At 42.6% G+C, this 14,312-nt stretch overlaps 1 protein-coding gene and 1 long non-coding RNA gene across 8 annotated transcripts in view; both read left to right on the top strand.

Annotated features, from left to right (window-relative positions):
* The window catches only part of STAU2 (staufen double-stranded RNA binding protein 2), a 305,621-nt gene extending 300,331 nt beyond the window's left edge, over positions 1–5,290 (top strand). For 3 of the 7 annotated variants that reach the window (XM_055546281.1, XM_055546279.1, XM_055546280.1), the window contains 2 exons: positions 2,929–3,017; positions 4,182–5,290. In XM_055546281.1, the coding sequence (XP_055402256.1) occupies positions 2,929–3,017; positions 4,182–4,275 (183 nt within the window). In that variant the 3' untranslated portion in view covers positions 4,276–5,290. The remainder of the gene's footprint in view (positions 1–2,928; positions 3,018–4,181) is intronic. The other 4 variants (XM_055546278.1, XM_055546277.1, XM_055546275.1 and 1 more) reach the window with 2 other exon arrangements.
* A 625-nt stretch (positions 5,291–5,915) lies between these two features.
* On the top strand, positions 5,916–12,537 carry LOC129627232 (uncharacterized). Its single transcript, XR_008702497.1, has 3 exons — positions 5,916–6,194; positions 8,302–8,402; positions 12,356–12,537. It is a non-coding gene; the product is annotated as an uncharacterized LOC129627232 (long non-coding RNA).
* Positions 12,538–14,312: the final 1,775 nt, after the last annotated feature.

The raw sequence follows: 14,312 nt of genomic DNA, 5'->3' as shown, positions 1-14,312 counted from the left end.
TCACATTCTTTTTGCTTGCTTACATATTATGATTTTTCTTTAATGAGAAACTATTTTTATAATAAAAAGACAATGAAGGAAATATCAAGGAGAGGAGAAAGAGGGTCTTTCCTTATAGAGGAATGATGATGTGCCTGTAATTGTTGTTAGGGCTGCCGTAACAAAGGATCACCCACAATAAATTTGACACTAAGTTCTTGTCTCACAGCTCTGGAGGTTAGGAGTCCAAGAGCAAGGTGTAGGCATGGTTGGTTCCTTTTGAGGGCCATGCGGAAGGAATCTGTTCCATACCTCTCTCCTAGTTTCTGGTGGTTGCCTGGCAGCCTTTGGTGTTCCTTGGCTTCTGTTCCATCAATTCAACACTTTCTTAACTCACTTTCTTAACACAGTGTTCTACCTGTGTGTGTTTCTGTTTTTGAATTTTCCTTTTTTTGTAAGGACATTGGTCATAATGGGTTGGGACCCACCTTAATCTAATTAATATATGTGTGTGTGTGTGAGCTCAGTTGTGGCTGACTCTTTGCAAACCCATGGACTGAAACCCACCAGACTCCTCTGTCCATGGAATTTTCGAGACAAGGAAACTGGAGTGGGTTGCCATTTCCTACTCTAGGGGATCTTCCTGACCCAGGGATCAAACCCGAGTCTCCTGCGTCTCCTGTATTGGCAGGTGAATTCTTTACCACTGTGCCACCTGGGATGGATGATCTGGTATGACTTCATCTTAACTAATTATGTTGGCAAAGATCTTATTTCCAACTAAGGTCATGTTCTATGTATGGGGGATTGGAACGACATACGAATTTGAGAGTGGACATAATTCAGTCCATAATAGTAACCCCAATGAGATGGCCATACTGGTCCTACCCAACTGAGGTTAGTGCTTACGTGTCATTGTAACCTATGCCAGCTACTGTGTAGTAGGAGCCTAGACCGAGATCAAGGGTAATGGGGCTGGGGCACTGCCATTCCTAAAGGACTCCGGGTTTAGAGAGAGAGTGATGAAACACAGAGCCCAGCACAGCCGCCCCACCTTCATCCTGCCCCTGCCCCAGCCCTCCCAGGCCAGAGCAGAGGCATCAGTGGGCATTCAGCTGAACTGGGAAGATCAGCTCAGATCTGAAAGGAAGAAACAGCCTGAAGGAAAAGATGAGGATGTATTAGTCCTTTTGGTTGAATATAGCGGTTGATATTTTAAAAATAAAAGGACTAAAAAAAATGTTACAAACATCACACAAAAATCTGCACATAGATGTTGATAGCAGCTTTATTCATAATCATCAAAAACCTGAAGTAACCCAAGATATCCCTCAAACTGTGGTATATCCAGACAATAGAACATATTCAGCAATAAAAAGAGATGAGCTGACAAGCCATGAAAAGACATAGAGGAACTTTAAATGCATATTGTGAAGTGAAAGAAACCAGTCTGAAAATGCTACATACTGCACACTTAGAGCTGTATGGCATCAAAAAAGACAAAACTATAAAGACTGTAAAAAAAGGAGTTGCCAGGGATGGGGAAGTGGAAAGGGAGGAGGGGTGAACACGTGGAACACGGGATTTTTAGGACAGTGAAATTATTCTCTATGATGTAATGGTGGGCACATGACATTGTACATTTGTCAAAATTCATAGAAGGTACAACACAGAGCAAACCCTACTGTAAACTATGGACTTAAGTTAATGATAATATATCAATATTTTATCAGTTGTAATAAATGTACCTCTGTAATGCTGGATGTTAATAATAAGGGAAATGATGTTGAGGGAGGGGGAAGGGAAGAGGGTTTCCCTGCTTCATGTTTCTATAAACTTAAAACTGTTCTCAAAAAAAAAAAAAATTAAGTCTATTAGCTTAAAAATCCGAACCAAAAAGATATATTACATATAGAGATGCAGAAAAGATCATGCACTTAACTACCCAAAAGAAGCTGCTGGCAGATAGAAGTTTGAGCAGTGGCAGGAGTTAACTCTTTTACAAAGGCCTTTGAGAAGATGCAGATGACCAAAGTGTGACCCAGCAGGATCTCCAAGATACAAACAAGTCTGGCCGCTCACACCTATCTCAGACTCAACAAAGCCCTTCTAAATCGAGCTTAAAAGGGTGGGCTGTGGGGGAGGGGAAGAAGAACCAAATTCTTATTCAAAGAAATAACAGTTTGGACCGTGCACAAGAGTGTCAACAAGTTATGCAGATCTTATCAGCATCACATTTTTTGGTGCCTCCCAGCTATTCAGCGAGGCTCCACCAGCCTGTCAACACCCTTCGGCATCCCACGCATCCGGGCATATCCCTACCTCAGGAGGCTCTGCGGTGGCCAGGCAGGCCTCCCCAGGGCCCCCACGGAGGCAGATTTTTTCTCTATATACAGAATACCATCATCATACCATCCCATCAGAATTCTTTGGTCCCTTTCACCACTCACATTCTGTGACTTGGTTGGGGCTAAATGTCTATAAAATTGATCAGTACATTTATGCTAGCTTTGGACAGTTGGGAAAAAATATCTGATGCTTTCACATCTGGAAGAAGAGAACATGCAGTTTCAGGAATGTAAGGAGAAATGATGCAGAAATCATCATTGAACATAGATAGGCTTCTATGACATGTTTCTACATTTGCGGATAAAACTTTGTTGCCATCTTACAAAATTATGGATAAGGCATAAGGTTTATGCAGGTTCCTCTCTCCACCTCTCCCCACAAACACACAAAAATAAAGCCTTTCTAGGACATACATTGCTCCATCATAATATACCCTCTCAAATGTAATTTTGTTAAGTGATACAAAAAAGCATTTATTTAGAGGAATGAAAATGATAGCTTTTACTATATATCACAGCTTCTTTTACCATTGCATTCCTGTTTATTATGTGAAAGTCAGTGAATGAATCTCCTTGTCTGCGTGTTTGTTTTCATTTTTAGGCAGCTTTAAGTGCCTTGAAACAATTTTCTGAACAAGGACTGGATTCAATGGAAGGGGCAATGAATATTGAAAAAGGTTCTCTTGAAAAGTGAGTACATCTTCTGTGGTATTCTTACATTTGTAATTTTGTAACTTGTCTGGAAAATAAGATCAACATCATAATAAAGTGAAAAACTCAAGACAATAATATCTATATCCTGCAAAATTATTCATAACACAATTCAGTGTAAATAAAAGAGAACCAGTATATATGTTCATATTTGTTGCCTCTAAATATCTCTGTGAAAGTTTTAATCTACTGATGGATCATTATTTCTGCATTTTAATGCCTTTGCTGGAAATATTTCTGTGAGTTTTATGGACCACAGAGACCTGCAAAACTTACAAAAGATGACTTTGATTTCAGACTGTTGAGCCTTCTCTGACTAAACCATTTTCTGAGGTAAAATTTTTCCCTCAAAGCCCTGCTAGGTTGTAGGCACAACAGAGAAGGAAAAAAAAAAAAAAAAGAAGATGAGAGCAGGGTTCTCTCCCTTTGGCTGCATTTTGTTTTTCACGTTGCGTTGTTATATGAAACGCTAGCACACACTGTCACAAAACTGTGGCTTCTGAGGGCTGCAGAGGCCAAATCGCAGCTTTAATAAGAATTTCTGAAATCCAGTTCATACCTCTTTTATGATATTGAACATAACGTTTGATCCGAGGGACTGAACTTTAGGTCCCTCCAGAGACCCAATTTATACTAAAGAAATTGCAAGCCATTGTATTTACCATAGTGGAATCCAAATTCTTTCCAAGCAGGAATAATAGCAGGTGAGACTTCAGAACTCATACAGGAGATAACATTTTTAGAATGAAAAAAAAAAAGGAAAAGTCAGATAACCCAGGAAGTCAAAACCAAATATACAGATCTTACAGTTAAAAAAAGCTTATCCACCCCCCCACGCTGACCAAGAAAAAACAGCATTTGGTCATTAATATTTAAAGGGTGAGAGCGTGAGAAGAAAACATTTGGTAAACAGACGTGGCATTTTAAGTTGTCTATAGATTGGCAACCATTTATAAGCTAATTTAATCAAAACCATTTCCACATGATCTCATCAGTAGACTATCTGAACATAAATATTGTTGTTTCACTTTAAAATGTCACTTTTGTGGTGACCTTTGAATCCTGTGTGCCATCTGCTAATAAACATGTCTGAAGATGTGCAACCCTGGACCTTCAGCTCTTGTTAATGTATTAATCTTCCAGACAAGCCCAGCATCTGGGAGAGAAAGCGAACAATAACCAGACACACCCGGGCTCCATCGCTCAGGACTGCAAGAAATCAAGGTCGGTCATCTAGCAGCTCCCATAACCGCGCTGCCACCGCATCCTTATAAACCTGTCAGCACGCATGAGGGTGTCTGTGTTCAAGGAAATGAATGACTAATACCATGATTTGAGTCTTATGTGAAGACAACACTATTCTAACACAAGGGATAATAGACATAGGACTGTTTATTCAACTGGGGGAAAATAAAACTTTGAGCATTTCCCTTGGAACTTGAGATCAGATCATAACTCATTTGCCCAGAGGCAGCAGAAATCCGATCCTGCTACTGGAGCTTAAAATAACAATTAATGAAAAGTGTTAGAGAAATTGGGTTTGGTTTTTCAATGATGAATAGAGAAATTGGGTTTGGTTCTGTTGTTAGGATTGTTTTCTCGTGGCACTTGTGTTCGCTTCTATTCTCTCTCATTTTAAATAATGCCTGATGATTCCAAGATTAACCAACGATGTGCTGTGCAATGTGATGGTCGTTGTCTTCATATAGAGTCACCCCAGTTTCTCTTTCAATGCAGATGTTTGTAAGCTTCATCCTATATCAGTATGAATAACTTCAGGGTGCACCACTCAAAGATGTATGCCAACAACCATGGTGGAAATCAGGTCAGACTTGTGATTACACATATGAAATAAGGGTAGGAACAACTGGTTTCAATAGACGCCAGGAATTCAGAAAGAAAACAAAAACCAGTTGTGGGTTTTGAACGCCATCATCCTATTAGCCACTGAGGAGGCGTCTTGCCTCTCCAGCCATTTATGTGGATTCCACGTTCGTGGTGGACATCGCTCCCACCCCATCCATGTGTTGTAAGCCGCTCACTGTTTGCATCCAAAGTGTTCTTTGATAACTGCCTCTGCACTTGGGTCACGGAGTGGGATCAAAAGCAGTAATGTACATGGCGGGGAAGGAAAGCCAGTCAGAGGATCCATAGAGGTCTTGCCAGCCATGCTCTGGACCAGCATGTTGGAATCCAGGGTGAAGACAACGCAGTAAAAAAAAAAATGTGGTCGGTTTCTGTGTGAAGTGTGGTCATTGTTCTTCTTTCCTTGCTTCGCTCTCCTCTCTGAAACGTCACCCCAGTGTCACCCGTCCCGAAGGCGGGCCCCGTCACTGCACAGTGGTGACAGAAGGGGACGTCCAGTCTTCTCTTGCTACCAGGCTGCCTCTGCGAAACTGCAGGGCTGCCTCCCTGGGTGACTCGGAGCCAGGTTCCTGACCAGCCAGCGTCACCTCATTGTTCAGGTTTTCTCCCTATTGATCTGCCAACATTGTGCAATGAGAAAACACTCTATGGTCTAACTGCTCGGCCCAACGTGACAATAGGCCTAGAATTATATAAGGTTTCACAAGCAAAACCACCACAAGTCATGATCTGGCTGACTCACACGCGACTGGAGGATAAACAAACAGCAACAGAAGAAAATCACTGGAGGGTTGTTCTTAACGACTCCCAGGCGGGGAAGTCCGCCAGCATCGAGAGGGCTGGGTGCCCTCAGAGGAAATGGGTTTTGCTCCCTAATGTCTGGGCCCTGGTGGAGATAACAGCCCATTTGTAAAGTTGGGATTCACGAAGATCAGCCAGGTCAAACAATAAGTCTGCTGCCTGGCACCAGGTGAGGAGGGTCCTACATGACACCCTCGGAAAGGGGGCAGGCCCTTCCTTCCCCCTGGGCCTTTCAGCACCTGAGGCTCTGGCCCTGGGCTGGGCAGGGACCATGCCCTGTCAGCATCACTCAGACAGGATCTTTAAAACACATCTTCAGTTTCCCAAACGCCATAAAGTGCCTCCCACAGCCCACGGTCCCAACACCACCAAGGCTGGCCGGGCTGTGGGAGATGGATGAGCTCAGGAAACAAACAAAGCTCATCGTTTCTCACAGCCCAAGCATCTGAGGTATTTACTCTGGAACCATCTGACAAGTCATCCTTGGAGGTGAGCACACAGGAGTGGCCGTGGGGGTAGTGGATGGACATTTGCATCGAGTTTCAAGTTTAGTGAGACTCTATGTATTCAAATTCCCATCCATCTACCTACTTGAGGAGCCCCAAAAGGCCTTTCGAATTTTTCCCTTTAGATGGTTTTCCAGCAGCCTTTCCTGGGAACTGGTTGGGTTTCCTTTGGGTTGAATTAGCATTGCAAATGATGGGTGGCCTGCCATGTTATATATCATTAGAGGGAAACCATTAAGTAGATTTATTGAAAGAATGTTTCTTCAGCACAGGGAGATCTTTTTGATGAAAAATGGAACTCATTATTCTTTAAAGGACACAGATTGACTTATCTTCTTTATCAATTACAGTGTCTGCTTTCAGCTTTTCTCAATCAGCAGCAGGCTTTGTAGTCACTTCCCAGGGCTGAAGCCAATGTGTTTTATGGAAGAGGTTTGTTTTTACATTTTAATTGGAAATATAATATTGCGCTTTGGAACTCTGACCAGCCCTTTCCAGCACAACTTGCCAAAGATCAATGGTGAGACACCACCCTTCAGGCTGTGACAAGGACCCTCCTCCCCTCTCCTGGGGTGACCTCTCTGAGGTGTCCTAGTATTCTTTGGCCAAGCCAACATTCTCAATGGTGATTTTTTTTTGACAGCTTCAACCAATCTCCTGCACCATAAAATAAAAATAGATTAATGAAAAACTTACCTTATTATACATAGGTTTTTAGGACTCCTAGTGACCTTGGAAATGTGATCCAGACCAACTGATTGGTCTTTAAATCTTGCTGCTGTTGAATTATCTGTGCAACTGGCCAGACTCTGTTCTGTAACTTTTAATTTCCAAAGGCCACTTGTTATCATCATGGCCAAGAATGGTAGGAAAAGCCAACAGTTTTTCATTAGCAGTCATTAATGGCAAAATCATGTGTCTTTGGGTCTTTCCCAACCTTCCCCATCACAATATAAGTCCTTGATAAATGGATAAATGATACACTCAATAAATGAACAAATGGACAAATGAATGATCTATCAAAATGACAGATAAACCTGTTGAAGAAATAAAATTTAAATCTCACTGCTTAACCTGACACTTATGATAATATACCTCATTAGTGTTAACAAGATGATTGTACCTTCAATCCCAGGGGGCACTGGGGCATTTCTTAAAAAACACAGCAAGTCAAAAGCCCCCCTTTACTTCAGAGGACTTTGGACCCACGAAGACCCACCATCTTGCCCCCAGCATCCCAGTTTTGCATGAACATCTCTTCCTTGGACCAGCAGATTCAATTCCAGTCCTCACCCCCAGACAGCTTCCTTTATTTTCACAATCACAGAAAAATGTCCCATGGGGAGGGGCTTGTAATATCTGGCTCAAAGCAAAGACTTCCTTAGACCTGATTTCTGGTGGACACCACCCAAGTTCCAGCTCATCTCGCTGAGACTCACTGATCGATTGTCTTGCTGGGGAGGCTTTCCTCTTACATTCTAACTTCTTAACATGACTAAAAGCTCCCTTGACTGGATCCCCAGCACACTCTGATGTATGCTCGGAATGCAGCAAATAAATAAACAAATGAAATTACTTCACCCTCAAGAACCCACATTCTAGCTGGAGGGAAAGTTAGACCAGGAAGTGAGCATGAGAGGTGAGCGTGTTTTCCTCAGAAAGCCTGCATTGTAGATTGTTGTTTGTCTCTCTCAGTCACTAGTCAGTCCCTCACTTATCCCACTCAGCTTTGGGCAGCATGCTGTATTCTTGTGACACTGTCAGAAAACCCCATGCCTTTAGTAGTATACCTATGTCACCTTCACACACTCTACATGTTCACTGACTGATCCCACCCACAGCCCCAAATATACATATACCAGGTAAAGCTCTTGAAGCTCACTTACCCTCAAGAGGCTGACCAACTGAATCTACCTCTTGTTGTATCTCTTGATCTGGAACGGTGCCCACCTTAATATGGTACGGGTGTGCATACTCATTCAGTGGTGTCCGACTCTTTGTGACCCTGTGGACTGCTGTCCGCCAGGCTCCTCTGTCCATGGGATTCTCCAGGCAAGTATACTGGAGTGGGGTGCCATTTCCTCCTCCAGGGGATCTTCCTGACCCAGGGATGGAACCCGAGTCTCCTACATCTCCTACATTGGCAGGCGGATTCTTTACCACTGAGCTACCTGGGAAGTCCCTTAATATGGTAAGTACTTGATAAATGTTTGTTGAGTAGATGAATAACCCCAAAAACCCTGCCATGATGGATTTGCCACCTAACAGGATCAATGCTGGCCTGAACGCATGGACAGGGAAGTCTGGTCTATTGAACGGAACCTTCTGCCTGTAAATAAACTAGTTCTACTTCTGTTCATGTGCAGTCTTTTTGAAGTCATTTAATATCTTAAATTTTCAACGTCTCATCCAAAAGAGTAGGACTAAGGATATACGGAAGTTGAGAGTCTATTTTTTTTTAATGTTTAAGTTGTGAAAGTAAATACAATATTGCAATCAAAGTTAGTGGGAATGAGGGAAAAAGCGAAGATCTAGGAGTCAAGAGTCTAGAGACCTGGTTCAGACACAGATGTGACCTTGGAGAGGGATTTAGCCTTCCTGGGCCTCAGTTTTCACATCTGTAAAATGATGATCTCTAAGAGCATTGCAGGTCTAAATTTATGTTACCATTAATACCTCTATTACTAGTGGTATGCTTGAATTCAAATCTTGTCTCTAATATGTGAATTTTTAAAATCAAATACCTGCAAGGAAAATACTACTCATATCAATTAGGATTCTTTGGCTGTGAATTATAAAAACTTAAAAATCATCTTTTTTCAACTTTCAGTTCAGTTCAGTTCAGTCGCTCAGTCTTCGTGTTCGACTCTTTGTGACCCCATGAATTGCAGCACACCAGGCCTCCCTGTCCATCACCAACTCCTGGAGTTTGCTCAAACTCATGTCCATCGAGTCAGTGATGCCTTCCAGCCATCTCATCCTCTGTCGTCCCCTTCTCCTCCTGCCCCCAATCCCTCCCAGCATCAGAGTCTTTTCCAATGAGTCAACTCTTCACATGAGGTGGCTTTAATAATTACCATTTTTATTATTCTTATTTTATCTTCTCTGTACCTGAAAACTTGTTTCCTGGGGTATTTTTTTTTAAGTTGGAGGATAATTGCTTTACAATGATGTGTTAGTTTCTGCTGTACAACAAAGTGAATCAGCTGTAAGTATACATATATGTCCTTCCTCTTGAGCCTCCCTCCCACTTCCTCCTATCCCATCCCTCTAGGTCATCACAGAGCACTAAGCTGAACTCCCTGTGCTATACAGCAGCTTCCCACTATCTGTTTTACACATGGCAGTGTATTCACATATATGTGTGTGTGTGTGTGTGTTTAATTGTGTCTGACTCTTTGCAACCCCATGGACTGTAGCCCACTGAGCTCTTCTGTCCATGGGATTCTCCAGGCAAGAATACTGGAGTGGGTTGCCATTTCCTTCTCCATATATGTATATATACATATATATGTACATTATAAAGCATATATATATATATATATATATATATATATATATATATATATGTCAGTGGTACTCTGAAAAAAACTATTCAAACCAGCAATGGGAAATATGTTCAAAAACTACAAGGAGTTTCAGAGAACCTAAGAGCAAAAATGCAGAAGTGGACTGGAGTCAGGAAGTACAAGGCTATGCGGAAACCAGGAAGCTCTCCTTCTCTCTCTCTCTCTCAGTTCTCCTCCCCTCTCTGAATGTGTGAATCATTTCTCTCTCCATACCAACTCCTTCTCAATTGCACAAACCAGAGAACCTGGCTACCAAGTTCACAATCACCCGAGGGAACCCTGAGTCTCTCCGTTGATTTCATTCCCTGGGTTGTGGGAAGGAGCTACTGCTTGGCTCACCTTGGACGGATGTTCACCCCTGATCCCTGTTGTACAGATATGACTGCCTCAACTCAGCCCCTTTGGAACAGGACAGAGTAGTCTTCAGAGAAGCAAGAATCACTGTTTAGGGAGAAAACCCAATAGTTACCTGCCTTCTGGGAGGGAGTTGTGGGGGACAAGCTTCATTACAGTCATGTGCTAGTTCTTCCTTTCAGTGTAAACAGTGAAGCTTAAATCAGTGAGGAAATCTCTCCAAAGTCATAGACCGGTCAGAGATTTATGAAGGCTGTACTGTTTTGTTTGGTTTTCTTTAATCCTTTCAGTCTTTAGTTTCAAGGGTCTGATGAAACACAAAGTTATCTTGAGTGAGTCACAAAACTACCTAGGTTAAAAAAAAAAAGAAAGAAAGCTTCCCAGTGATCCCAAATTGCTGGTGGTGGTTTACTCGTTAAGTCGTGTCTGATCCTTTGCAACCCCATGGACTGTAGCCCACCAGACTCTTCTGTCCATGGGATTTCCCAGATAAGAATACTGGAGTGGGTTGCTATTTTCTTCTCCCGGGGAGTCTTCTCGACTCAGGAATCAAACCGAAGTCTCCTGCATTATAAGCAGATTCTTTACCACTAAGCCACAAGGGAAGCTGATCCCAAATTAGTCTATTTTTAAAAGCCCTCTTTCCTTCAGCATGAATAATGAGAAAATTAGGCAGTAGAGGGGTCATCCTTTGTTGGTGATAACAGAACCAGAAGCCTGACTGCCACATCCCTACTTTTGTCATCCTGAGTGGATTTTAAATGTCAGGGCATTGCTGATTCTTACAACTGAAGTGGCTACAGATGGAGGCCATCTTGGTTTAGTTTTCCTTCAAATTTTACTTCTAACTATAAGGGAGCTCCAAGAAGAGAGGAGACTGCGTTATTTAAGTGGGTGGGAGAAAGCGGACAATAGAGATGATCAGAAATTTGGATTCAAAAGTATAAAGTAAAGGAAACAGAGGTGACAGCCTTTAGGGAAAAAAAGAACAGAGAAAAGCTGTGAACAAAACTCATTTATTTCAACTAAACATGGTTTTAAAAGTAGATTGACGTCTGACGTTAAATTTCATTCTGACCGATCACTGAGCAGCTGAAGATATTGTTTCAACCTGTGTTGTTGTTTAGTCGCCAAGTCCTGTCCAGCTCTTTTGCAACCGCATGGACTGTAGCCCACCAGGCTCCTGTGATCATGGGATTTCCCAGGCAAGAATATTCGAGTGGGTTGCCATTTCCTTCTCCAGGGGATCTTCCTGACCCAGGGATTGAACCTGAGTCTCCTGCATTGGCAGGTGGATTCTTTACCACTGAGCCACATGTGTAGGTTATAATTATTGGATGCAAAGATAATTAGAGTTTCTGGATTAGATTTTTTAGATTGTATGCAAATTATAAACAGTTTCAATAAAATATGTATTCTGTGATGAGGGGGAAGTAAAGTGGGTGAGGAAGCCAAGATATGTTGGAGAAAAATGGAGGAAGTGGAATGTTCTGGAGAAAGTATCCATGTTGGGAACAGCTTCAGTGTTCCCAGCAGGTAAGTTTCTAGATGCTTTCACCTCAACATCAGGAATGAGCGGTTAACATCTGTTTCCTTTCGAGCCTGCCACTAAATCTATATGTGTAGTCATTTTCCAGAAAGGTGTTTGGCCATTCAGCCTTCCTCATCCCCAGAGTGCAGGGGGAAAGAACTAGGTCCTTCTTCACCAACTTTAGAGCAATATCAAGGCCTCAGCTTTGGCAAAGATCAGGCTTGGATGTGAATTCCAAGGAGAATTTAGCTGTTGGGGTTATCTCTGATATCAGAGAAGGTCAGGACTCTTTTTTTTCGCCTGGAACCAGAGTAGCTTCCACAGTCATCACAACATAACACACAGCAGCTGTTCAAGGGTTCATCCCCACTATAGCCACTGCCTCTGTCTTAGGAGAAGAAGACAGTACTAGCCTGGAAATGTCTGGCTAAACATATCTTGCCTTCTAATTTCTGACCATACTCAAATCTTAACCTATCCACCAATCAGCAAATATTGATTGAATCTCTATCCCTGACTTAGTCATTATGGGGAACCCCTGAAGCTTCAAGTAATGTCTCTATCATAAAAGAGCTTCCGATCCAACTGGGAAGATAAAATGCCAACCAGATACACAGAGGGGGAAATGCAAGAAGACAGAAACAGATACACTTCATTAGAAATCAATTTCAGTTTCTTCTGCTTTCACAGTGAGTATGAGAAGCATCATGGGGAAACAGACCAGTGATCCAGGTTTTGATTTGAAAAGAATGGCTACTCTGAATTCCTGCTTTCCTTAATCTGGTGATCTGGTTCAACCAACCTGCAACCAAAGTGCTGTAGGAACACAGTTTGCATGGTTCCTTTTCCTGGGGTAAGTCCCTGTGATAGCTGAGGCTTTATGAGCCACCACCCTCTCCACGATCACAGCTTCTACCATCACCACCAACCTTCCCAGCTACCGGTATATAATCCTGATCTATCTTGTACCAAGAAAACAGTGTTGGATATGGTTAAGAGTTGGGATTCCTAGACTGCCTAGGTTCAGCTCAGCTTTTCCACTAACTCCCCCTGTATTTTCAGGTTAAGTTCCCATAACTTTTCCAAGCCTCACTTTCTTCAGCTATAAAGTGAAGATGAAAATAAATAAATAAATAAAGTGAAGGTGGCAGTGTTGTTACGTGGGTTAAATAAATGAGTTTTATGAATGAAGACATGTAGAGCATTTTGGATTTCCCTGGTGGTCCAGTGGTTAAGAAATCACCTGCCAGTGCAGGGGACACAGGTTCAATTCCTGGCCCTGGAAGATTCCACATGCCACAGGGCAATGAAATCCATGTGCCACAACTTCTGAGCCTGCGTGCCCTCGAGTCCATGCTCCGCAACGAGAGAAGCCACAACAATAAGAAGCTCCCTGCACTGCAACTAGAGGAAGCCCAACCACAACGAAGACCCAGCACAGCCAAAAATTAAAAAAAACATGTAGTGTTTTGAACTGTATTCAGCACAGAGCAAGTACCTTATAAACATGAGTTATTACAATAATTATGGATCAACCACTGTGTGCCAGATAAAAGTGCAGAGAAGAAAAATAGGCTGAGATGAATAAGGCACAGCCCTGTTTGGCATTGGGGAATTTTTGTTTCTTAAAGGCAGTCGTAAAATATGCACACAAGTAAGTACTACTCCAAACTGAATGTTCTCAGAGATGTGGGCCAGGGAGCCCCTGTGGGCCACTCAGATAACAGGATCATCATTTTTGATATGCCTTCTCCACAAAGCCAAGTGTCTGCGGCTCCTAATGCCTCTTGGGATTCATTTGGTGAGAAGGACCCACAAGTGGGAGAATTACTTCTCATGAAGGGATTACACATTTCCCACACACCTCATGCTACACCTTCCACTCTAGATTCCTCAGAGGACCAGGGGATGATGGCGGGCGAGGACTCCCAGTGACCCAAAAAGGCACACACAATGTCAGTAGTCAGGAACCAAGGCTGGTGAACTGACACTGAGATACCAGGCTGGCCTTGGCTTTTGTCATGAAGTTTCTTGGTGGTAAACAGAAAGAACTGTAGGGACTTCTCTGGTGGTTCAGTGGTTAAAGACTTTGTGCTCCCAATGCAGGGGGTCTGAGTTCTATCCCTGGTCAGGGAACTAGACCCCACATGTCACAACTAAAAGATCCTGCTTGCTGCAACTAAGATCCGATAAATTACGAATTGCCAGTCCAGGTTTGATGCACGATACTGGATGCTTGGGGCTAGAGCACTGGAACGACCCAGAGGGATGGTATGGGGATGGAGGAGAGAGGAGGGTTCAGGATGGGGAACACATGTATACCTGTGGCGGATTCATTTTGATATTTGGAAAAACTAATACAATGTGTAAAGTTTAAAAAAAAAAAAAAAAAAGAGACTCTCCCAAAGACCAAATAAAGAAATCAATTCAATGGGAAAAAAAAATTAATAATATTCAAAAAGAGAGAGAGAGAGAACTGTAAATAGCCCTGTCCTCATGGCCCATATGGAAGAGTCAGTTTATCTCTCTGTTCTTTCTGGTTACAAGTATGCCCTCACCATCATGGTCATTTCCCCTTGTTTCTTTAGTATACCATCCTGAGAAGAAGTAGAGGCCCAAGAAGTGGGTAAGCTTCCCAGGTGGCTCA

Source organism: Bubalus kerabau, chromosome 14 (genome assembly GCF_029407905.1).
Source record: "Bubalus kerabau isolate K-KA32 ecotype Philippines breed swamp buffalo chromosome 14, PCC_UOA_SB_1v2, whole genome shotgun sequence".
Taxonomy (NCBI): Eukaryota; Metazoa; Chordata; class Mammalia; order Artiodactyla; family Bovidae; genus Bubalus; species Bubalus kerabau.
This window is presented reverse-complemented; position numbering and strand designations above follow the sequence as displayed.